At 42.4% G+C, this 25,620-nt stretch overlaps 1 protein-coding gene across 7 annotated transcripts in view; it reads left to right on the top strand.

Moving 5' to 3' along the window:
- The first annotated feature begins 8,074 nt into the window (after positions 1-8,074).
- Positions 8,075-25,620, top strand: part of samd11 (sterile alpha motif domain containing 11) — a 168,944-nt gene continuing 151,398 nt past the window's right edge. For 3 of the 7 annotated variants that reach the window (XM_062965937.1, XM_062965935.1, XM_062965933.1), the window contains exons 1-2: positions 8,088-8,833; positions 16,660-16,751. In XM_062965937.1, the coding sequence (XP_062822007.1) occupies positions 8,260-8,833; positions 16,660-16,751 (666 nt within the window). In that variant the 5' untranslated portion in view covers positions 8,088-8,259. Of the gene's footprint in view, positions 8,834-16,659; positions 16,752-25,620 lie in introns of all 7 variants that reach the window. The other 4 variants (XM_062965938.1, XR_010001387.1, XM_062965934.1 and 1 more) reach the window with 4 other exon arrangements.

The raw sequence follows: 25,620 nt of genomic DNA, 5'->3' as shown, positions 1-25,620 counted from the left end.
GATGCTCATCTCCATTTCTACGCCAAAGGGACGGCGTTGTCCATAGACACCTCCAAGGTCATGTGGCCATAGGCATGACTGCATGGAGCAGTACCTATTGATCTACTCACACTCTGGGGGTTGATGCTCATCTCCATTTCTACGCCAAAGGGACGGCGTTGTCCGTAGACACCTCCAAGGTCACGTGGCCATAGGCATGACTGCATGGAGCAGTACCCATTGATCTACTCACACTCTGGGGGTTGATGCTCATCTCTATTTCTACGCCAAAGGGACGGCGTTGTCCATAGACACCTCCAAGGTCACGTGGCCATAGGCATGACTGCATGGAGGAGTACCCATTGATCTACTCACACTCTGGGGGTTGATGCTCATCTCTATTTCTACGCCAAAGGGACGGCGTTGTCCATAGACACCTCCAAGGTCACGTGGCCATAGGCATGACTGCATGGAGCAGTACCTATTAATCTACTCACACTCTGGGGGTTGATGCTCATCTCCATTTCTACGCCAAAGGGACGGCGTTGTCCATAGACACCTCCAAGGTCACGTGGCCATAGGCATGACTGCATGGAGCAGTACCTATTAATCTACTCACACTCTGGGGGTTGATGCTCATCTCCATTTCTACGCCAAAGGGACGGCGTTGTCCGTAGACACCTCCAAGGTCACGTGGCCATAGGCATGACTGCATGGAGCAGTACCTATTGATCTACTCACACTCTGGGGGTTGATGCTCATCTCCATTTCTACGCCAAAGGGACGGCGTTGTCCGTAGACACCTCCAAGGTCACGTGGCCATAGGCATGACTGCATGGAGCAGTACCTATTGATCTACTCACACTCTGGGGGTTGATGCTCATCTCCATTTCTACGCCAAAGGGACAGCGCTGTCCATAGACACCTCCAAGGTCACGTGGCCATAGGCATGACTGCATGGAGCAGTACCTATTGATCTACTCACATTTGCATGTTTTTGAACTGCTAAGTTGGCAGAAGCTGGGACTAACAGTGGGAGCTCACCCCGCTCCCACCGACCTTTTGGTCAGCAAGTTTAGCAGCTCAGCGATTTAATCCGCTGCACCACCAGGGGCTCCAAAGTCTCTCTCAGGTCAAGATCTGGACAAGGCCCTTCGTTCTCTGTTGCGAGAACTCCTGCAGCTTGTTTGTTTGTTTGTTTGTTTGTCTTCCGTTCTTTTTCTCCCAACCAGCCCCCACCCCACCCTTTTGCTTCCTCTCAGTCTTATTCCCCAGGCAAGGGATTAATTGAAGTAAACCCGTTGCCACAGCAACCCCGCAACGTGGAGCTTTAATCAAACAAAACTCCGATAAGATGGGAAAGAGAGGTAAGGCACGGCAAAACAAAACAAAAACAAGACCCGCCGCAGCAAGACGGCACCACGCGATGCTAAATATGAACAGGTGGCTTTGCATATCCGGCACTCTTTTCCTCCCTTTCCTCTCTCAGCCAAATGGGCAAAAGTAGTTAGTTAGTGGTCAAAGGTAAAGATAAAAGTTTCCCTGACATTCGTGTCCAACTCTGGGGGTTGGTGCTCATCTCCATTTCTAAGCCAAAGAGCCGGCGTTGTCCATAGACTCCTCCAAGGTCATGCGGCCAGCATGCAGTGCCGTTAACTTCCCACTGGAGCAGTACCTATTGATCTACTCACATTAGCATTTTTTCGAACTGCTAGGTTGGCAGAAGCTGGAGCATACAGCAGGAGCTCACCCTGCTCCCTGGATTCGGACCGCCGACTTTAGGCCGGCAAGTTCAGCAGCTCGGCAGTTTAATCAGCTGCGCCATGGGGGGCTCCTTACATTTCTTTTTTTAATAATAATAATGATAATGATGATGATAATAATAATTAATAAATACATCACACAGTCCTAGACACTTGGGAAGTGTTTGACTTGTGATTTTGTGATACGAAATCCAGCATATAGATCTCGTTTGCTATGTCATACTCTGTCTTTGTGTCAATAATAATAATAATAATAATAATAATAATAATAACAATAATAATACATTGCACTGTCCTAAACACTTGGGAAGTGTTTAACTTGTGATTCTGTGATACGAAATCCAGCATATTTATCTCATTTGCTGTGTCATACTATGTCTTTGTGTCAATAATAATAATAATAATAATAATACATCACACAGTCCTAAACACTTGGGAAGTGTTTGACTTGTGATTTTGTGATACGAAATCCAGCATATAGATCTTGTTTGCTGTCATACTATGTCTTTGTGTCAATAATAATAATAATAATAATAATAATAATAATAATAATAATACATCACACAGTCCTAGACACTTCGGAAGTGTTTGAGTTGTGATTTTATGATACGAAATCCAGCATATAGATCTTGTTTGCTGTGTCATACTATGTCTTTGTGTCAATAATAATAATAATAATGATAATAATAATAATACATCACACAGTCCTAAACACTTGGGAAGTGTTTGACTTTTGATTTTGTGATACGAAATCCAGCATATAGATCTCGTTTGCTGTCATACTATGTCTTTGTGTCAATAATAATAATAATAATAATAATAATAATAATAATAATAATAATACATCACACAGTCCTAGACACTTCGGAAGTGTTTGAGTTGTGATTTTATGATACGAAATCCAGCATATAGATCTTGTTTGCTGTGTCATACTATGTCTTTGTGTCAATAATAATAATAATAATGATAATAATAATAATACATCACACAGTCCTAAACACTTGGGAAGTGTTTGACTTTTGATTTTGTGATACGAAATCCAGCATATAGATCTCGTTTGCTGTCATACTATGTCTTTGTGTCAATAATAATAATAATAATAATAATAATAATAATAATAATAATAATAATACATCACACAGTCCTAGACACTTCGGAAGTGTTTGAGTTGTGATTTTATGATACGAAATCCAGCATATAGATCTTGTTTGCTGTGTCATACTATGTCTTTGTGTCAATAATAATAATAATAATGATAATAATAATAATACATCACACAGTCCTAAACACTTGGGAAGTGTTTGACTTTTGATTTTGTGATACGAAATCCAGCATATAGATCTCGTTTGCTGTCATACTATGTCTTTGTGTCAATAATAATAATAATAATAATAATAATAATAATACATCACACAGTCCTAGACACTTCGGAAGTGTTTGAGTTGTGATTTTATGATACGAAATCCAGCATATAGATCTTGTTTGCTGTGTCATACTATGTCTTTGTGTCAATAATAATAATAATAATGATAATAATAATAATACATCACACAGTCCTAAACACTTGGGAAGTGTTTGACTTTTGATTTTGTGATACGAAATCCAGCATATAGATCTCGTTTGCTGTCATACTATGTCTTTGTGTCAATAATAATAATGATAATGATAATATAGTCCATCATATAGATCTTGTTTGCTGACATACTATGTCTTTGTGTCAATAATAATAATAATAATAATAATAATAATAATAATACTTTATATTGTGCCACTGGGGTTTCCATTATACCATTAGTATTGTATAATATACTAGCTGTGCCCGGCCATGCGTTGCTGTGGCGAAGTATGGTGGTATGGGAAAGAAAGTATCTTATATTATCTGCTTAGAACTGGATTATATGAGGCCCCTTCTACATAGCTGGATAAAATGCACACCGAAGTGGATTATATGGCAGTGTGGAGTCAAGATCATCCAGTTCAAAGTAGATAATATAAGATTATAAATGGGTTACATAGCTGTGTGGAAGGGCCTTGAGTATACACTGCCATATAATCCAGTTCAAATCAGATAATTTGTATTTTATAGGCAGTGTGGAAGAGGCCTAAGTGAGGCCTAACTCTGCCTGTCCCCTGGGCTGAATGGGTTGCTAGGAGACCAAGTGGGCGAAGCTTAACCTTCTAACTGGCAGCAATTGGATAAAAACAATTATTCCTCTCCCTCTAATTAGGACTTTAGAGGCATGGATGAGGGGTTGTGCTGCCAAGTTTAGTGTTTCTGGGATGTGTGGTTTTGTTGTTTTGTCCTAGGCCGAAATTTCATTACCCTTTTATATATATAGATATTCTAATTGCCCTCTGCACATGCTCCTAGCTGTGGGAGAAGCCGTAGTGAGTGCCTCTTCCTAGGGAAGCATGAGAAGGAGACTTTGCCCGGCTCCATTGGAGAAAGCGGTTGTCCCTCGCTCACCCCCTTCTCTCCTTTCTTTCCTTCTTTTTTGTGCTGTTTAAATGGGGCCAAGTCAAAGCGGCGGCGGCAGCGGAGACGGGAGTCTGGCCGGAGCCTCTCAGAACTCCAAAAGCCCACTTTGGCGGAGGAGTCAATCAATCCATCCATTCCCAGTGTCTCCTGATCTGGCCCGAGATCTCAACAAGGCCTTGAAATGACCATCATTGTGCAAAGGTTCTTCATAAGTAACAGGTCCTGAATCACGGCTCCTTCTTGTATTGTTTCCACAATGGGCAGAAGTTTCTTTCTGGTTTAGACACCAATGCACCAAGCTTTTGATGTCCACCTTGAGCCCCAACTTCTCCTCCAAACACAACACCGTCCTTACGGTGCACATGTTGTACTTGACATGAGTCGGTTAACCAGGGAAATCTGCTGAACCATTTCATTCCTCGTCTTATATATCCTGGCAATGGAATCGGTGGATTTTGCACTAATTGAGTTTCACTTTGGAACTCTCTGCCCCGGAGTGTGGTGGAGGCTCCTTCTTTGGATGGCCATCTGTCGGGGGTGCTTTGAATGCGATTTCCTGCTTCTTACAAGGCGGTTGGACTGGATGGCCCATGAGGTCTCTTCCAGCTCTACAATTCTATAATTCTAGGACTTGGTCATCAGAAACAGACCAGGCAGGAAACAGCCAGGCTTTGAAGCTGCAAGGCCATTCAATGCTCATCAAGGTGGCCAGAGACAACATTCACACTTGCCTCAAGCAGACAAGAGTTCTTTCTCCCAACCTGAACCTTCCACAGATATATCAACCCCACTTGCCTCGTTTCCAACAGACCTCACAACCTCTCAGGGTGCCTGCCATAGATGTGGGTGAAACGTCAGGAGAGAATGCTTCTGGGGCATGGCCAGAAAGCCCAGAAAACTCCCAGCAACCCAGTGATTCCTGCCATTCTATGAAAGCCTTTGATAACAGCATTGAAAAGCCTTGCAGCTTCAAAGCCTGCCTGGGGGAATCCTTTGTTGGGAGCTGTTAAACCTCCCAACCTGTGAGGAGGCCTGCCATAGATGTGGGCAAAACGTCAGGAGAGAATGCTTCTGGAACATGGCCATCCTTTCAGCAACAGCATTGAATAGATGTGGGTGAAACGTTAGGAGAGAATGCTTCTGGGACATGGCCATCCTTTCAGCAACAGCATTGAATAGATGTGGGCGAAACATCAGGAGAGAATGCTTCTGGGACATGGCCATATATTCCTCACAACCTTTGAGGATGTGTGCTATAGATGTGGGCGAAACGTCAGGAGAGAATGCTTCTGGGACATGGCCATACTTTCAGCAACAGCATTGAATAGTTGTGGGCGAAACATCAGAAGAAAATGCTTCTGGAACATGGCCATACTTTCAGCAACAGCATTGAATAGATGTGGGCGAAACATCAGGAGAGAATGCTTCTGGGACATGGCCATCCTTTCAGCAACAGCACTGAATAGATGTGGGCGAAACGTCAGGAGAGAATGCTTCTGGGACATGGCCATACTTTCAGCAACAGCATTGAATAGATGTGGGCGAAACGTTAGGAGAGAATGCTTCTGGGACATGGCCATACTTTCAGCAACAGCATTGAATAGATGTGGGCGAAACATCAGGAGAGAATGCTTCTGGGACATGGCCATACTTTCAGCAACAGCATTGAATAGATGTGGGCGAAACGTCAGGAGAGAATGCTTCTGGGACATGGCCATACTTTCAGCAACAGCATTGAATAGATGTGGGCGAAACGTCAGGAGAGAATGCTTCTGGGACATGGCCGTACTTTCAGCAACAGCATTGAATAGATGTGGGCGAAACATCAGGAGAGAATGCTTCTGGGACATGGCCATACTTTCAGCAACAGCATTGAATAGATGTGGGCGAAACGTCAGGAGAGAATGCTTCTGGGACATGGCCATCCTTTCAGCAACAGCATTGAATAGATGTGGGCGAAACGTCAGGAGAGAATGCTTCTGGAACATGGCCATACTTTCAGCAACAGCATTGAATAGTTGTGGGCGAAACATCAGAAGAAAATGCTTCTGGGACATGGCCATACTTTCAGCAACAGCATTGAATAGATGTGGGTGAAACATCAGGAGAGAATGCTTCTGGGACATGGCCATCCTTTCAGCAACAGCACTGAATAGATGTGGGCGAAACGTCAGGAGAGAATGCTTCTGGGACATGGCCATACTTTCAGCAACAGCATTGAATAGATGTGGGCGAAACGTTAGGAGAGAATGCTTCTGGGACATGGCCATACTTTCAGCAACAGCATTGAATAGATGTGGGCGAAACATCAGGAGAGAATGCTTCTGGGACATGGCCATACTTTCAGCAACAGCATTGAATAGATGTGGGCGAAACGTCAGGAGAGAATGCTTCTGGGACATGGCCATACTTTCAGCAACAGCATTGAATAGATGTGGGCGAAACGTCAGGAGAGAATGCTTCTGGGACATGGCCGTACTTTCAGCAACAGCATTGAATAGATGTGGGCGAAACATCAGGAGAGAATGCTTCTGGGACATGGCCATCCTTTCAGCAACAGCACTGAATAGATGTGGGCGAAACATCAGGAGAGAATGCTTCTGGGACATGGCCATCCTTTCAGCAACAGCATTGAATAGATGTGGGCGAAACATCAGGAGAGAATGCTTCTGGGACATGGCCATACTTTCAGCAACAGCATTGAATAGATGTGGGCGAAACGTCAGGAGAGAATGCTTCTGGGACATGGCCATCCTTTCAGCAACAGCACTGAATAGATGTGGGCGAAACGTCAGGAGAGAATGCTTCAGGGACATGGACATATATTCCTCCCAACCTCTGAGTGTGCCTGCCATAGATGTGGGCGAAACGTCAGGAGAGAATGCTTCAGGGACATGGACATGTATTCCCCACAACCTCTGAGGATGCCTGCCATAGGTGTGGGCGAAACGTCAGGAGAGAATGCTTCAGGGACATGGCCATACTTTCAACAAGAGCATTGAACAGCCTTGCCTGGGGGAATCCTTGGTTGGGAGGTGTTAGACCTCACAACTTGTGAGGATGCCTGCCCTAGATGTGGGTGAAACATCAAAGCCTGCCTGGGGGAATCCTTTGTTGGGAGGTGTTAGACCTCACAACCTCTGAGGATGCCTGCCATGGATGTGGGTGAAACATCAGAGGAGAATGCTTCAAGGACATAGCCATACTTTCAACAAGAGCATTGAACAGCCTTGCCTGGGGGAATCCTTTGTTGGGAGGTGTTAGACCTTACAACTTGTGAGGATGCCTCCCATGGATGTGGGTGAAACGTCAGAGGAGAATGCTTCAGGGACATAGCCATACTTTCAACAAGAGCATTGAACAGCCTTGCCTGGGGGAATCCTTTGTTGGGAGGTGTTAGACCTTACAACTTGTGAGGATGCCTCCCATGGATGTGGGTGAAACGTCAGAGGAGAATGCTTCAGGGACATAGCCATACTTTCAACAAGAGCATTGAACAGCCTTGCCTGGGGGAATCCTTTGTTGGGAGGTGTTAGACCTTACAACTTGTGAGGATGCCTCCCATGGATGTGGGTGAAACGTCAGAGGAGAATGCTTCAGGGACATAGCCATACTTTCAACAAGAGCATTGAACAGCCTTGCCTGGGGGAATCCTTTGTTGGGAGGTATTAGACCTTACAACTTGTGAGGATGCCTCCCATGGATGTGGGTGAAACATCAGAGGAGAATGCTTTGGGCGATGGCCAGTGGGAAAAACTGAGTCCCAACCCTGCCCAGTCCCATCCCAGGGAGTGGAGAGCCCCTGCCTGAGAGCCCTGTCCTGAGCGCCTCCCTTTGGCAGGAGGAAGGGGAGGAGAAGGAGAGAGAGCGAGGGCTCTGCTTGCTTTCCGCGGGAGATTAGAAAGCGCCAAGGAGGAGGAGGAAGCGAGGAAGGCGCCTCCGTCTCCGTCTCTCGGTCTCCTATTTGTGCCGGCGCGCTCCGCGAGGGACGGCGGGAGGGATCAATACTGGCACCATGTCTGTGCTGTCGCGGGGAAGATGTCCAGCCTCCTCCTCCTCGCCTTAGCCTCGCCTCCGCTCTGCTGCGCCTGCTGCTGCTGCTGCGGAGAAGAGATGCCGGCCGTGAAGCGGGAGCGTCCCGACCGCGAGGAGCTCGCCTTGGCCGCCTTCAACCGCCCGCTGGAGGGCTACCTGGTGCCCCACTTCGCCGTCACCCCGCACCCTCCTCCGCCGCCCTACGAGCCGCTCTTCGCCGCCGCCCCGCCGCGCCCCCCGCCCTTCCTGGACTTCCACCCGCCTCCTCCTCCTCCTCCTCCGCCTCCTCCACAGCACGAAGAGCTGCTCCTCGAGCGCTTCTCCTCCTCCTCGTCCTCCTCCTCCTCTTCATCCTCCTCCTCGGCGTCCGACTTCCAGCCCTTCCTGGAGCGCGGCGAGCCCTGCCTGGAAGTGGAGTGCGGCGAGAACAAGGCGCTGCTCTACATCCACAAGCTCTGCCAGGGCAGCAAGGGGCCCTCCATCCGCTACCGGGGAGAGTGGCTCACCCCCAACGAGTTCCAGTTCGTCAGTGGGAGAGAGACCGCCAAGGACTGGAAGCGCAGCATCCGGCACAAAGGTGAGACCCGCAGGGAAGGAGAGTCCGCGCCCAGGAAGACCCAAACACAAAGAGCCACCAGAGTCGGACCAAACTTTGGGTGGCTCGGAGTTTTGCCAGCACTAGTTTGTAGTGCGGTTTTCTTGTACTGGTGTGCTTTGAGGAGTTTCTGGTTATTTTATTATGACACAGCAAACAAGATAGATATGCTGGATTTCGTTTCACAAAATCACAAGTCGAACACTTCCCAAGTGTCTAGGACTGTGATTATCCATGCAATGTTTTGTCAGCACTAGTTTGTAGTGCGGTTTTCTTGTACTGGTGTGCTTTGAGGAGTTTCTGGTTATTTTATTATGACACAGCAAACAAGATAGATATGCTGGATTTCGTTTCACAAAATCACAAGTCGAACACTTCCCAAGTGTCTAGGACTGTGATTATCCATGCAATGTTTTGTCAGCACTAGTTTGTAGTGCGGTTTTCTTGTACTGATTCTTGGTCTGCTGTGCTTTGAAGACTTTCTGATTTTTGACTTCAAACAGTCTAGGACTGTGATTATCCATGCAATGTTTTGTTGTGCCTGCTGTCAGCTCTAGTTTGTAGTGCGGTTTTCTTGTACTAATTCTTTGACTGCTGTGCTTTGAGGAGTTTCTGGTTTTTGACTTCAATCAAATACTATTATTATTATTTTATTTATGACACAGCAAACAAGATAGATATGCTGGATTTCGTTTCACAAAATCACAAGTCGAACACTTCTCAAGTGTCTAGGACTGTGATTATCCATGCAGTTTTGTCAGCACTAGTTTGTAGTGCGGTTTTCTTGTACTGATTCTTGGTCTGCTGTGCTTTGAGGAGTTTCTGATTTTTGAATTCAATCAAAATTATTATTGTTATTATTATTGTATGACACAGCAAACAAGATTTCCTTTGCTATCTTAGAAACCGCCCTGAGTCTCTTGAGATAGGGCGGTATATAAATAAAGTTGTATTATTATTATCACAGACCCACAGACATAGTATGGCACAGCAAACAAAATCTATATGCTGGATTTCGTTTCACAAAATCACAAGTCGAACACTTCCCAAGTGTCTAGGACTGTGATTATCCATGCAATGTTTTGTCAGCACTAGTTTGTAGTGTGGTTTTCTTGTACTGATTCTTGGTCTGCTGTGCTTTGAGAAGTTTCTGATTATTTTATTATGACACAGCAAACAAGATAGATATGCTGGGTTTCGTTTCACAAAATCACAAGTCGAACACTTCCCAAGTGTCTAGGACTGTGATTATCCATGCAATGTTTTGTCAGCACTAGTTTGTAGTGCAGTTTTCTTGTACTGATTCTTGGTCTGCTGTGCTTTGAGGAGTTTCTGATTTTTGACTTCAATCAAAACTATTATTATTATTATTATTATTATTATTATTATTATTATTATTATTATATCTGTGGAATAAATAATGTCTAGGGTGAGAGAAAGAACTCTTGTCTGTTTGAGGCAAATGGGAATGGGTTGTTGTCAGTTCTCCAGGCTTTATGGCTATATTCCAGAAGTATTCTCTCCTGGCAGGCATCCTCAGAGGTTATGAGGTCTGGGTTGCTGTGTGTTTTCCAGGCTGTCTAGCCCTGTTCCAGAAGCATTCTCTCCTGCCCAAATTGTGGTGTATATTATTATTATTATTATTATTATTATTATTATTATTATTATTATTATTATTATTTTATTGTATGACACAGCAAACAAGATAGATATGCTGGATTTCGTTTCACAAAATCACAAGTCAAACACTTCCCAAGTGTCTAGGACTGTGATTATCCATGCAATGTTTTGTTGTGCCTGCTGTCAGCTCTAGTTTGTAGTGCGGTTTTCTTGTACTGATTCTTTGCTGTGCTTTGAGGAGGTTCTGATTTTTGACTTCAATCAAAATTATTATTATTATTATTATTATTATTATTATTATTATAATATCTGTGGAATAAATAATGTCTAGGGTGAGAGAAAGAACTCTTGTCTGTTTGAGGCAAATGGGAATGGGTTGTTGTCAGTTCTCCAGGCTTTATGGCTATATTCCAGAAGTATTCTCTCCTGGCAGGCATCCTCAGAGGTTATGAAGTCTGGGTTGCTGTGAGTTTTCCGGGCTGTGTCTAGCCCTGTTCCAGAAGCAGTCTCTCCTGCCCAATGTTTTGTTGTGCCAGCTGTCAGCTCTAGTTTGTAGTGCAGTTTTCTTGTACTGATTCTTGGTCTGCTGTGCTTTGAGGAGTTTCTGATTTTTGACTTCAGCAAAAAAGATAGATATGCTGGATTTCGTTTCACAAAATCACAAGTCGAACACTTCCCAAGTGTCTAGGACTGTGATTATCCATGCAATGTTTTGTCAGCTCTAGTTTGTAGTGCCGTTTTCTTGTACTGATTCTTTGTCTGCTGTGCTTTGAGGAATTTCTGGTTTTTGACTTCAGCAAACAAGATAGATATGCTGGATTTCGTTTCACAAAATCGCAAGTCGAACACTTCCCAAGTGTCTAGGACTGTGATTATCCATGCAATGTTTTGTCAGCTCTAGTTTGTAGTGCCGTTTTCTTGTACTGATTCTTTGTCTCCTGTGCTTTGAGGAATTTCTGGTTTTTGACTTCAGCAAACAAGATAGATATGCTGGATTTCGTTTCACAAAATCGCAAGTCGAACACTTCCCAAGTGTCTAGGACTGTGATTATCCATGCAATGTTTTGTCAGCTCTAGTTTGTAGTGCCGTTTTCTTGTACTGATTCTTTGTCTGCTGTGCTTTGAGGAGTTTCTGATTTTTGACTCCAATCAAAATAATAATAATAATAAAATATAATATCTGTGGAATAAATAATGTCTAGGCTGAGAGAAAGAACTCTTGTCTGTTGGAGGCAAATGGGAATGGGTTGCTGTCAGTTCTCTGGGCTTTATGGCTATATTTCAGAAGTATCTCCTGACGTTTCGCCCACATTTATGGCAGGCATCCTCAGAGGTTGTGAGGTCTCTGAGAAGCTAGGCAAGTGGAGTTTATAGATCTGTGGAATGATATCTGGGTTGCTGTGGGTTTTCCGGGCTGTATGGCTATATTCCAGAAGTATTATCTCCTGATGTTTTGCCCACATCTATGGCAGGCATCCTCAGAGGTTGGGAAGCCAGAGTTGCTGTGAGTTTTCCCACTTTTGTGTCTATATTCCAGAAGTATTCTCTCCTGACGTTTCGCCCACATCTACGACAGGCATTCTCAAATTTCTCAGAGGTTGTGAGCTCTGGGTTGCTGTGAGTTCTCTGGGCTGTATGGCTATATTCCAGAAGCATTATTTCCTAACGTTTGCCCTGCATTTATGGCAGGCATCCTCAGAGGTTGTGAGGTATCCTGACATTTCATCTCCATCTATGGCAGATATTCTCAGAGGTTGTGAGGTCTGGGTTGCTGTGAGTTTTCCGGGCTGTATGGCTATATTCCAAAATCATTCTCTCTTGACATTTCACCCACATCTATGGCGGGCATCCTCAGAGATTGTGAGGCCTGTTGGAAACTGAGGCAAGTGGGGTTTATATATCCAGGGTGGGAGAAAGAACTCTTGTCTGTTAGAGGCAAGTGTGAATGTTGCCATTGGCCAGCTTGATTAGCATTGAATAGCCTTGCAGCTTCAAAGCGTGGCTGCTTCCTGCCTGGGAAAATTCTTTCTCCCTCCCAGACATATATAAACCCCATTTGCCTGGTTTCCAACAGACCTCACAACCTCGGAGGATGCCTGCCATAGATGTGGGCAAAACGTCAGGAGAGAATGCTTCTGGAACATGGCCGGACAGCCTGGAAAAACTCACAGCAACCCAACTTGAGCAATGTTTTCTGCATGGAGCATTGAGCTCAAGCTAGTGAGTCCTGCAGCCCGGCAATGTGTAGTTTGACAACCAGCAAAGCTCAAGGTAGAAAGAGATAGGAAGGAAGAAAGGAAGGAAAGAAGGAAGACCCTTCCTTTTCTCTCTGCTTTGACTATCACTCTGCCCATGCTCAGAGGCACCCCTCCCACTCGGATGGGAAAGAGGGAGTGGGCTGTGTCTATGCGCACTCCTTCCTTCCTTACTTCTATTCCTCCCTCTCGAGAGGAAGGAAGAGAGAGAGGAAGGCAGGTGGTGAGTGTGGGATCTAAAGGGGAGGCTTTGGTGGGGAAGAAGATGTGCCTCATTGGTCTTCTGGGAGATAGGGCGGTACATTAATAATAATAATAATAATAATAATAATAATAATAATAATAATAATAATATACTATATTATTATAATTATATTATTATTATTATATTATTATTATTATTGTATGACACAGCAAACAAGATAGATATGCTGGATTTTGCATCACAAAATCCCAAGTCGAACACTTCCCAAGTGTCTAGGACTGTGTGATGTATTTTCGGATGATGCCTGCAGATCCCAGTCGGGTGGCCTTTTGCAGTTGGCAGATCGTAATCCTGTCAATGTCTGTTGTTTCCAAATGCCAGCTGAGATCTTTTGGCATGGCACCCAGTGTGCCCATCACCACTGGGACCACCTGTGCTGGTTTCTGCCATAGCCTTTGCAGTTCAGTTTTGAGGTCTTGATAACGGTTGATTTTTTTTCTTGTTGTTTTTCGTCAATGCGACTGACATCAATGATCCAAACCTTTTTCTTTTCCACAACTGTGAGGTCTGGTGTGTTGTGTTCCAGAACTTTGTCAGTCTGGATTCGGAAGTCCCACAGTATCTTTGCGTGCTCATTTTCCAATACTTTTGCAGGTTTGTGATCCCACCAGTTCTTTACTGCTGGGAGGTGGTCCTTGAGGCATAAGTTCCAATGAATCATTTGGGCCACATAGTTGTGCCTCTGTTTGTAGTCTGTCTGTGCGATTTTCTTACAGCAGCTGAGGGTATGATCAATGGTTTCGTCGGTTTCCTTGCAGAGTCTGCATTTTGGGTCATCAGCTGATTTTTATTATTACAGTAGAGTCTCACTTATCCAACACTCGCTTATCCAACGTTCTGGATTATCCAACGCATTTTTGTAGTCAATGATTTCAATACATTGTGATATTTTGGTGCTAAATTTGTAAATACAGTAATTACTACATAGCATTACTGCATATTGAACTGCTTTTTCAGTCAAATTTGTTGTATAAGATGATGTTTTGGTGCTTAATTTGTAAAATCATAACCTAATTTGATGTTTAATAGGCTTTTCCTTAATCCCTCCTTATTATCCAACATATTTGCTTATCCAACGTTCTGCCGGCCTGTTTAGCTTGGATAAGTGAGACTCTACTGTAATAATATAATAATGTGAAGTAATAGTAACGATATATTAATGTAAAGTAATAATAATATAACATAATATATGTTTATGTTGGATAAGTGAGACTCTACTGTAATATTATTATATTGTATAATTAGTAGTATAATATTGTATTCCATTGTAATATTATCAATATTATATGTATATACAATATATTATATATTAGGTAGCCTGGCCTTTGTTGCCTGGAGGCACCCTCTGTGAAACATTGTTCAGGATGGGAGAAAGAACTCTTGCCTGTTGGAAGCAAGTGCGAATGTTGGCCATTGGCGAGCTTGATTAGCATTGACTAGCATTGATATGCAATGCTTTTGACACAAAATAAATAAATAAGCATTGACTAGTCTTGGAGCTTCAAAGCCTGGCTGCTTCCTGCGAAACGTCAGGAGGGAATGCTTATGGAACATGGCCATACAGCCTGTACAACTCACAGCAACCATAGAATCATAGAGAATCCGGCCATGAAAGCCTTCAACAATACACTACTACTACTACTACTATTATTATTATTAATAATAATAATAATAATTTCATTTCTTACCCGCCTCTCCCCATGGTTCGCACTAATAGTGAAATTTGGTTTGGTTTCGAGTTTGCATTCTATCACGTCCACCACCTCGAGCAAGGCGGGATTGAAAAAATGTTTATTCAGTTCTTAAGACAGCCTTTAATATATATGCAATGTGTGTGCGTATGTGTATATGTGTGTGTGTGTGTGTGTGTGTGTGTATATATATATATATGGGGTGCGCGTTAGAATTGCATGTCTATGTTATGTGTTTTTGCTCTGGGCATCTGTAGAAACTCTTTCCTTGGAAGCTTTGAAACAGAGGCTTGGATGGCCATCTGTCAGGGGTGCTTTGATTGTGGACTAGATGGCCCACATGGCCTGTTCCAACTGTATGATTGTATGACTCCAATATTTATTATCATTAATTATTATTATTATCAATAATAATAAAAATTATTATTATTATCAATAATAATAAAATTATTATTATCATCAATAATAATAAAAATTATTATTATCATCAATAATAATAAAAATTATTATCAATAATAATAATAAAATTATTATTATTATCAATAATAATAATAAATTATTATTTTAAATATTATTATTTAAATAGTTTTTATTGAGTCTTTTATGAACATCATGATAAGATAAAATCTAGAAGACCCAGTTTTTAGATTCAGACCGTTTTTAGATTCGAAATGTGCCAATTGTATATCTATATGTATATTTTTATGAATGTGTAATGTATTTCATTTTAATCGATTGAATGAACTGTATTATTTTTATATATGTGTTTAATTGTAAGCCGCCCTGAGTCCCCTATTGGGTGAGAAGGGCGGCATACAAATACTGTAATAAATCTGTATATATAAAAGAGTGATGGCATCACGGCGACCCACAAAACAACAAAACTACAGGCCCCCCAACCTCGAAATTTGACGACACAACCCATCATCCACGGCTCTAGGTTGATACAACAAAAAGCAAAGAAAAATAAAGTCCTAATTAGAGGGAGAGAAATAATTGTTTATATCCAATTTCTGCCACTTAGAAGGCTCTAAGCTCTGCCCACTTGGTCTCCTAGCAACCCACTCAGCCCAGTGTTAATAAAAGAATAAAAAAATAAAATAAATACAAATAATACAATAAAAACACTAAAAAATTAATACAATCTATATATATATATATATATATATATATATATATATATATATATATATAAAGAGTGATGGCATCACGGCGACCCACAAAACAACAAAACTACAGGCCCCCCAACCTCGAAATTTGACGACACAATCCATCATCCACGCCTCTAGGTTGATACAACAAAAAGAAAAGAAAAATAAAGTCCTAATTAGAGAGAGAGGAATAATTGCTTTTATCCAATTGCTGCCAGTTAGAAGGCTAAGCTCCTCCAACTTGGTCTCCTAGCAACCCAATAAAAAATAATAAAAAACACTAAAAAATAATTAAAAACACTAAAAAATTAATAACAAAAAATAACTAAAATTTATACAAGAAAATAATAAAATATAATAAATAAAAAGATAACTTACAATAAAATTAATTAAAAATACAAATAACGTCAAATAAAAATTACACAATTTTTAACCAATACCACCACCCCTTTGCCACAGCAACGCGTGGCCGGGCACAGCTAGTAAAATATAAATAAATAGAAAGATACGGATTGGGGAGTGGGATAAGGAATGATGGTGATATTATTATTATTATTATTATTATTATTATTATTATTATTATTATTATTAAATGGCCTTCTCTTGGAGCTGTCACTTGGCAACTTTGGCAGGGCTACCCTTTCTTTGGAAACATGGCTTTTGGGTGGCGGTATAATGATTATTTTCTATTATTTTTTAAGGGATTTTGAAAGTTTTATGTGTCGCAAGCCTCAAACCTTCTCTGCTGGCAGGATTTTCCTGGTGTGCCTCACTCTTAGCCAAGACTCATCCTTTTCCCGTTGTTTTTCTTGTCTCCTTTCTCCAGGGAAAAGTCTGAAGACGCTTATGTCCAAAGGCATCTTACAGGTACATCCTCCAATCTGTGATTGCCCTGGGTGTCGAATTTCGTCTCCAGTGGTAAGATGATCGCTCAAACCGGGGTGAAACCCACAACCCTTGTCTCTATTCCGAGTCCTGTTCAGCTTCCTCGGGGTTATGTTATATGTGTGTGGATGCCCATAGGTCAGGGACTCTTTCTGGATAGACTGGAGGGGTTCGTGGGCTGAAGATATACAACAAGGTCGGGCTCAGAAAGACACAAATAGTGGCTTCCGTGTTGGTGGAGCGGGGAGTCCGTTTTGGGTTTCAGTCCGAACATTCCAGGAGTTGTCTAGGCCTTATAGTGATTGGCAAGTCTTCATTCTTCGTTCAAAGGTGTATAAAAGGACTGTAGGTCCGAATATGATGATGATGATGATGATGATGATGATAATAATAATAATAATAATAATAGTACATCACACAGTCCTAAACACTTGGGAAGTGTTCGACTTGTGATTTTGTGATACGAAATCCAACATATCTATCTTGTTTGCTGTGTCATACAATAATAATAATAATAATAATAATAATAATAATAATAATAATAATATCATACAGTCCTAGACACTTGGGAAGTGTTCGACTTATGATTTTGTGAAACGAAATCCAGCATATCTATCTTGTTTGCTGTGTCATACAACAACAACAACAACAATAATAATAATACATCACACAGTCCTAAACACTTGAGAAGTGTTCAACTTGTGATTTTGTGATACGAAATCCAGCATATCTATCTTGTTTGCTGTGTCATACAATAATAATAATAATAATAATAATAATAATAATAATAATAATAATAATAATAATACATCACACAGTCCTAGACACTTGGGAAGTGTTTGACTTGTGATTTTGTGATACGAAATCCAGCATATCTATCTTGTTTGATGTGTCATACAACAACAACAATAATAATAATAATAATACATCACACAGTCCTAAACACTTGAGAAGTGTTCGACTTGTGATTTTGTGATACGAAATCCAGCATATCTATCTTGTTTGCTGTGTCATACTCTGTCTTCATTCCAATAATAATAATAATAATAATAATAATAATAATAATAATAATAATACATCACACCAGAAGAGGAATTTTCCAGGGAGACTCATTGTCCCTTCTTCTTTTCATTATTGCCATGATCCCTCTGTCAACAATCTTACAAAAAACAAATCTCGGCTATCAAACATCTACGAAATCTCACAAAATTTCGCATCTGATGTACATGGATGACCTGAAGCTGTATGGGAAAATGGAAACTGAAATCCAGTCTCTGACTAACACTGTCTGAATTTTTAGCACTGATATCAGCATGGAGTTTGGTTTGGACAAATGTTCGACAGTGGCATTGAAGAAGGGAAAAATCATTGAAAGTGAGGGCATAAATATGCCCAATGGCCAAACAATAAAGTGTCACCAGCCAGAGGCCTATAAATATCTGGGCATATTACAGCTGGACAACATCAAGCATGAACATGTGAAGACTGTGGTCAGCAAAGAATACACACAAAAGGTCAGAAAAATTCTCAAAAGCAAGCTCAATGGAGGCAACACCATCAAGGCCATAAACACCTGGGCCATACCTGTCATAAGATATACTGCTGGCATCATAAACTGGACACAGGCAGAACTGGACAATTTGGACAGAAAAACAAGAAAACTCATGACCATTCATCATTCACTGCACCCTCGCAGTGATGTTGACCGGCTATATTTGCCCAGAAGATCAGGAGGAAGAGGACTCTTACAAGTAAAACAAGCAGTCAAAGAAGAAGAACATGCCCTGGCAGAATATGGAAAGCAAAGTGAAGAACCTGCTTTGATTGAAGTCAAAATCAGAAACTCCTCAAAGCATAGCAGACAAAAAACCAGTAAAAGAAAACCACACTACAAACTAGAGCTGACAGCTGGCACAACAAAACATTGCATGGAAAGTTCCTTGACAAAATTGAAGGAAAAGCTGATAAGGAGAAGACCTGGCTCTGGCTCACGAATGGGACCCTGAAGAAGGAGACAGAAGGCCTGATCCTTGCAGCCCAGGAGCAAGACATCAGGACAAAGGCCATTCAGGCCAAGATCGAAAAATCAGCTGATGACCCAAAATGCAGACTGTGCAAGGAAACCGACGAAACCATGGATCATATCCTCAGCTGCTGTAAGAAAATTGCACAGACAGACTACAAACAGAGGCACAACCATGTGGCCCAAATGATTCATTGGAACTTATGCCTCAAGTACCACCTCCCAGCAGAAAAGAACTGGTGGGATCACAAACCTGCAAAAGTCTTGGAAATGAGCACGCAAAGATACTGTGGGACTTCCGAATCCAGACTGACAAAGTTCTGGAACACAACACACCAGACATCACAGTTGTGGAAAAGAAAAAGGTTTGGATCATTGATGTCGCTATCGGGACCTCAAGATTGAACTTCAAAGACTCTGGCAGAAACCAGTGCAGGTGGTCCCGGTGGTGATGGGCACATTGGGTGCCATGCCAAAAGATCTCAGCCGGCATTTGGAAACAATAGACATTGACAAAATCACGATCTGCCAACTGCAAAAGGCCACCCTGCTGGGATCTGCACGCATCATCCGAAAATACATCACACAGTCCTAGACATTTGGGAAGTGTTCGACTTGTGATTTTGTGATGTGAAATCCAGCATATCTATCTTGTTTGCTGTGTCATAATAAAATAATAATAATAATACATCTTTATTTGTATCCTATCTTTCTCCCTTTATGATTCATAACAGTAGCAAAATAAAAGTTATGAAGTAGCAACAAAAATAATTTTATGGTTGTGGATCACCACAACATGAGGAACTGTGTTAAGGGGTCGTGGCATTAGGAAGGTTGAGAACCACTGGGTTAAACCCCTGTGCCGGCTGGACTGCTGACCTGAAGGTTGGGTTGTTGACCTGGTTCAAATCCATGAGATGGGGTGAGCTCCCTCCTGTTAGCTCTAGCTTGTGCGGGACTTGAGAGAAGCCTCCCAACTAACACATTTGGGCATCTCCTGGGCAACATCTTTATAGACTGCCAATTCTCTCAAGTCGCTTTTGACTCAATTTTTAAAAAGCAGTAAATATCGTAGTCCGAAAAAGTACCGTATATACTCGAGTATAAGCCTAGTTTTTCAGCCCTTTTTTTAAGACAGAAAAAGCCCCCCTTGGCTTATACTCGGGTGAGGGTCCTGGTTGGCTTATATTTGGGTCAGCTTATACTCGAGAATATATGGTACATTTATTATTTTTCTCTATTATTATTGGTATTTTTACATTTATTATTTTTCTCTATTATTGTTGCTACTATTACATTTATTTTACTCTATTATTACAGTAGAGTCTCACTTATCCAACATTCGATTATCCAACATTCTGGATTATCCAACGCATTTTTGTAATCAATGTTTTCAATACATCATGATATTTTGGTGCTAAATTTGTAAATACAGTAATTACTACGTAGTATTGCTGCGTATTTAACTACTTTTTCTGTCAAATTTGTTGTATAACATGATGTTTTGGTGTTTAATTTGTAAAATCATAATCTAATTTGGTGTTTAATAGGCTTCTTCTTAATCTCTCCTTATTATCCAACATATTCGCTTATCCAACGTTCTGCCGGCCCATTTATGTTGGATAAGTGAGACTCTACTGTATTATTATTATTATTAATAATAATAATAATAAAATTATTATTTCACTCTGATATTATTATTATTATTGCATTTATTATTTTACTCTATTTATTACTACATGTATTATTTTCCTGTATTTATTATTATTATTATTACATGTATTATTTTACTCTATTATTATTAAAAAGATACATAAGCACATTTACATTGAAGAAGATGAGAATCATGATTGGATCAGAGTTGGACAGTCTTATCTTAAATTTGAGCTTTCAAAAACATTTAAGCTACCGATGCCTCAATTAATGTAATTTTATTGGTATCTGTTTTTATTTCTGAAATTTACCACCCTCGGCTTACACTGGAGTCAATGTTTTCCCAGTTTTTTTGGTGGTAAAATTACGTGCCTCGGCTTATATTCGGGTCGGCTTATACTCGAGTATAAACGGTAACTATTTTGGGATTCTGGCCTCTGGCTTTTCACATGTGAACATAAGACACTCATAGAAATGTATTGGTAGTCTTCCAGAGTAAACGGAGCTTGAGGGCCGTCACAATATCACATAGTAAAACCTACTCATTGTGGTGTTTGATCCTTATCCCTTCCCCGCTTTGTTGCCTAGGCCAAGAGAAGGAAACGCTCCAAATCCCGGTCCTTGAAATTGAATCTCTCCCCTTCTTGCCGCCGCTCTCCCTCCCCTCCTCCCTTTGCCATCATTGTGCCAAATCAAATTTGTGGTGTCAGGGGCTTTAATCAACCTCCGTGAAGGGTTTGAGACCGCGTCAGCCACCCAGAAAGGCCGAGCGGGGACGGCGGCGGGGGCGGAATTGATTTGGAGAGGAAATTGCATCTGGCTGTGGACAGCGACGAGGCAGGAAACTGGCTTCCCGGCCACATCTTGTGCCTGGAGCGGCTTCCCGACTGGATATTTGTGGTCCTCCGTGAAACCTCATTAGGAACATGCGAGGATTTGTTTCCGCCTTGGTGCCAGTAAGAGTCTCCTGCCTTTCTTCAGCTTTGGAGGATCTCTCCTCAGTCTATATGTTTTTGGCTGGGTTTGATCCAGATTAGCCTTGGGATTTCTTCCAAACAGAAAAAGGCAAAATGTTACATGATACATGCGATAAAAGCCTTCGACAACACATGGATACATGCAATAGTGTGCTCCAATCCCTCCGCCTTTGTGTTTACAGTTGCACCTCTGTTAAGAGCATCCCAACTTAAGAGCATTTTGTTGCTCGGCCCGAGTTTTGCTTCGACATAAGAGCAGTGTTTTGAGTTAAGAGCCAGCCTTGCCTCTGTTTGTGTACTGTCTGTCTTTCTCAATTGTATAACAGCACTGAATGTTTGCCATATATGTAATAGTAAAGGTAAATGTTTCCCCTGACGTTAAGTCCAGTCATGTCAGACTCTGGGGGTTGGTGCTCATTTCCATTTCTAAGCCGAAGAGCCGGCGTTGTCCGTAGACACTTCCAAGGTCATGTGGCCATTGGCATGACTGCATGGAGCGCCATTACCTTCCCACCGGAGCGGTAATAATAATAATAATAATAATACTAATAATAATTTTATGGCTTCAAGGGAGCAGCTTCTGTGCCTCGTACCTTTCTGTCTCCTGCTCTTGTCCATTTTGGGAGATTGCTCTCTGCTTTGCTCTTGTCCGCTTTGAGGAACTTTGGGTTAGTTGATTTTGAGTGGTTTTTATTCCTGGTATGTTGTTGTTGTTATTATTATTATTATTACCCAGAGTACAGGACTTTATGGTTTCAAGAGAGCAGCCTCTGTGCCTCGTGCCTCTGTGCCTCCTGCTCTTGTCCATTTTGGGAGATTGCTGTCTGCTTTGCTCTTGTCCACTTTGAGAAACTTTGAGTTAGTTGATTTTGTGTGGTTTTTATTCCTGGTATATTGTTGTTGTTGTTGTTGTTATTACCCAGAGTACAGGACTTTATGGCTTCAAGGGAGCAACCTCTGTGCCTCATGCCTCTGCCTCCTGCTCTTGTCCATTTTGGGAGATTGCTGTCCGCTTTGCTTTTGTCCATTCTGAGGAACTTTGGGTTAGTTGATTTTGTGTTGTTTTTATCCCTGGTATGTTTGGCTTCATGAAGAGAGAGATGGGGAGAGAGCAAGAGAGGAGGGAGCAAGACTGGAAGGAGAGTCTGTTGAAAACATCTGAGGATGCCTGCCATAGATGTGGGCAAAACATCAGGAGGGAATGTTTCTGGAACATAGCTATGCAGTCCGAAAAACTCATAGCAACCTGCTTGTTATTGTTGGTAAGCGACTTTCAACTGACTCTGGGGGCAAGACTGGAAGGAGAATATGCAGGAAACATCTGAGGAGGCCTGCCATAGATGTGGGCAAAACATCAGGAGGGAATGTTTCTGGAACACGGCCATACAGCCCGAAAAACTCACAGCAACCTGCTTGTTATTGTTGGTAAACGACTTTCAACTGGGATCAAGACTGGAAGGAGAATATGCAGAAAACATCTGAGGAGGCCTGCCATAGATGTGGGCAAAACATCAGGAGGGAATGTTTCTGGAACACGGCCATACAGCCCGAAAAACTCACAGCAACCTGCTTGTTATTGTTGGTAAACGACTTTCAACTGGGATCAAGACTGGAAGGAGAATATGCAGGAAACATCTGAGGAGGCCTGCCATAGATGTGGGCAAAACATCAGGAGGGAATGTTTCTGGAACACGGCCATACAGCCCGAAAAACTCACAGCAACCTGCTTGTTATTGTTGGTAAACGACTTTCAACTGGGATCAAGACTGGAAGGAGAATATGCAGAAAACATCTGAGGAGGCCTGCCATAGATGTGGGCAAAACATCAGGAGGGAATGTTTCTGGAACATGGCAATACAGTCCGAAAAACTCACAGCAACCTGCTTGTTATTGTTGGTAAACGACTTTCAACTGACTCTGGGGGCAAGACTGGAAGGAGAATATGCAGAAAACGTCTGAGGACGCCTGCCATAGATGTGGGCAAAACATCAGGAGAGAATGTTTCTGGAACATAGCCATACAGTCCAAAAAACTCATAGCAACCTGCTTGTTATTGTTGGTAAACGACTTTCAACTGGGATCAAGACTGGAAGGAGAATATGCAGAAAACATCTGAGGAGGCCTGCCATAGATGTGGGCAAAACATCAGGAGGGAATGTTTCTGGAACATGGCAATACAGTCCGAAAAACTCACAGCAACCTGCTTGTTATTGTTGGTAAACGACTTTCAACTGACTCTGGGGGCAAGACTGGAAGGAGAATATACAGAAAACGTCTGAGGAGGCCTGCCATAGATGTGGGCAAAACATCAGGAGGGAATGTTTCTGGAACATGGCCATACAGTCCGAAAAACTCATAACAACCTTATTGTTATTGTTGGTGAGTTACTTATTCTGGGATTTTTTGGGGAAGGAGATTTTCAGTGGGACTTAAGACATATAGAGGCTTCCATTGTATAATGTGAGTGCCGAGTGGCCTTTTGGCCTCCCTTGCTGCCCTTTGACAGGAGGTGGGGAGCGTTGTTGGCAGCGTAAGCTGGAAAAACAGTGCCGAGAGTGATGCGTTTCCCAGAACTGGGGAGAAAAAGAAACACTGCGGAGGATTCTGGGAGGTATGGTAAAGAAATAGCATCTCAAGTATGCGGGCAGAGGAGAAAGGCAGAGACGAGTGCATTCCTCGCCTCTCCCCTCCCTCTGGCTAATGGGGCGGAAGGGAAGGGCTGGCCGCCAGAGAGGTCAGGCTCGGGGCAGGCGGGGGTCCCGCTCTCTCGTGGGCCAGGAAGCGGGAGGAGAGGCCAGGCGGGCACCCAGCCAAGCGGAGCTCCGCTTGGCTGGGTGCCCGCCTGGCCTCTCCTCCCGCCTCCTGGCCCGCGAGAGAGCACTGGTTCCCTTCCCCTCGCTTTTCTTTTCGCCCCAGCTCTGCAAAACCAATCTCACATTGCTCTCTTTCCCGGCATGTGCACATTTCTGCCAGAAATAGGACTTGGCCGGTTCCTGGGCCGGATCTACCGGCAACGTAAATCGCCCTGAGTTCTTGGCTCCGTCCGTACAACCCTTTCCAAACTTTCCAAACATTTCACCTTGGTGATTAGACTTGTGTGTGGATTAGACATGTCCAAAAAATCGTTTTGAATCGTATATCGGAATTATTTCGGATTGTTCTCACTTTTTGATACGCATTCCGAGACATTGTCTCACAGCGCAACCAGCAATGTAATTCGAACCATTGTTGGCCCATTCTCTAACTGTCTCTTAATGGTTTGTTAATTTTTCCCCCCATAACATTTTTTAAAATATAATTTTAAAAATATATTTTTTAAAAAATTGTTTCTGCAACCTACCTTGAATGGGAGATTAGCGCAGCCTAACATGGCTGCTGCTCCCCGGCCAATCAGAAGCTTCCACAATGGACACAATGTGTAGCGATTGCGCATGCGCATCCGCCATTTTAAGAAACATTTAGAATCATTGCAAATTTTCGGAAATATCCGAAATTTTTGCGTGAAAAAATCGGAAATACTTTCTCTATCGAAGCGCCAGCACCCCTACTTTAGAAACGAGAATTGAAACATTTTTTTCATCGATTGGACATGCCTAGTGTGGATCTGTTTGGAGCCGGTTCCTTCGGCTCCTTCTTCGAGCGCGTGTAACGGTTAAGGCGCTCCCGGTACCAAAACCCACCCGCAACGATCTCGGCTCCTCCTCTGCTTTTCGGCATCACAGTTTAAACAAAAAGAAAGGCTTAATTCCCTTAAAACTATCACTTACAGTATATACTCAAAGATAAGCCAAGTTTTTCCGCCTTTATTTATGAGCTGAAAAAGCCTCTCCCGGCTTATAATCGGGTCAAGGGCAAGCTTGCAATATGCGATATATTTATCTCTTACCTTACCCTCCCTTATGAGTGTGTTTTCTTTTCCAAAGCCTCCCTCGCTCTTAACCCAGGGAATGTTTTGAAAAGGGAAAGAAGCCCTTGCAAGTCAGGAAGAAGAAAATATATATAGCCAATAGCTGTGCCCAGCCACGCGTTGCTGTGGCGAAGTCTGGTGGTATGGGAAATAAAGTATTGAGGTATTGGTGGTAGTTAAGGTAATGGGTAAAGGTTTTCCCCTGACGGAGCTTAGCCTTCTAACTGGCAGCAATTGGATAAAAATAATTATTCCTCTCCCTCTAATTAGGACTTTATTTTTCTTTTCTTTTGAACGTAGAGGCATGGATGAGGGGTTGTGCTGCCAAGTTTAGTGTTTCTG

The sequence above is a fragment of the Anolis carolinensis genome, unplaced genomic scaffold (genome assembly GCF_035594765.1).
Source record: "Anolis carolinensis isolate JA03-04 unplaced genomic scaffold, rAnoCar3.1.pri scaffold_15, whole genome shotgun sequence".
In the NCBI taxonomy this organism is placed as follows: domain Eukaryota; kingdom Metazoa; phylum Chordata; class Lepidosauria; order Squamata; family Dactyloidae; genus Anolis; species Anolis carolinensis.
This window is presented reverse-complemented; position numbering and strand designations above follow the sequence as displayed.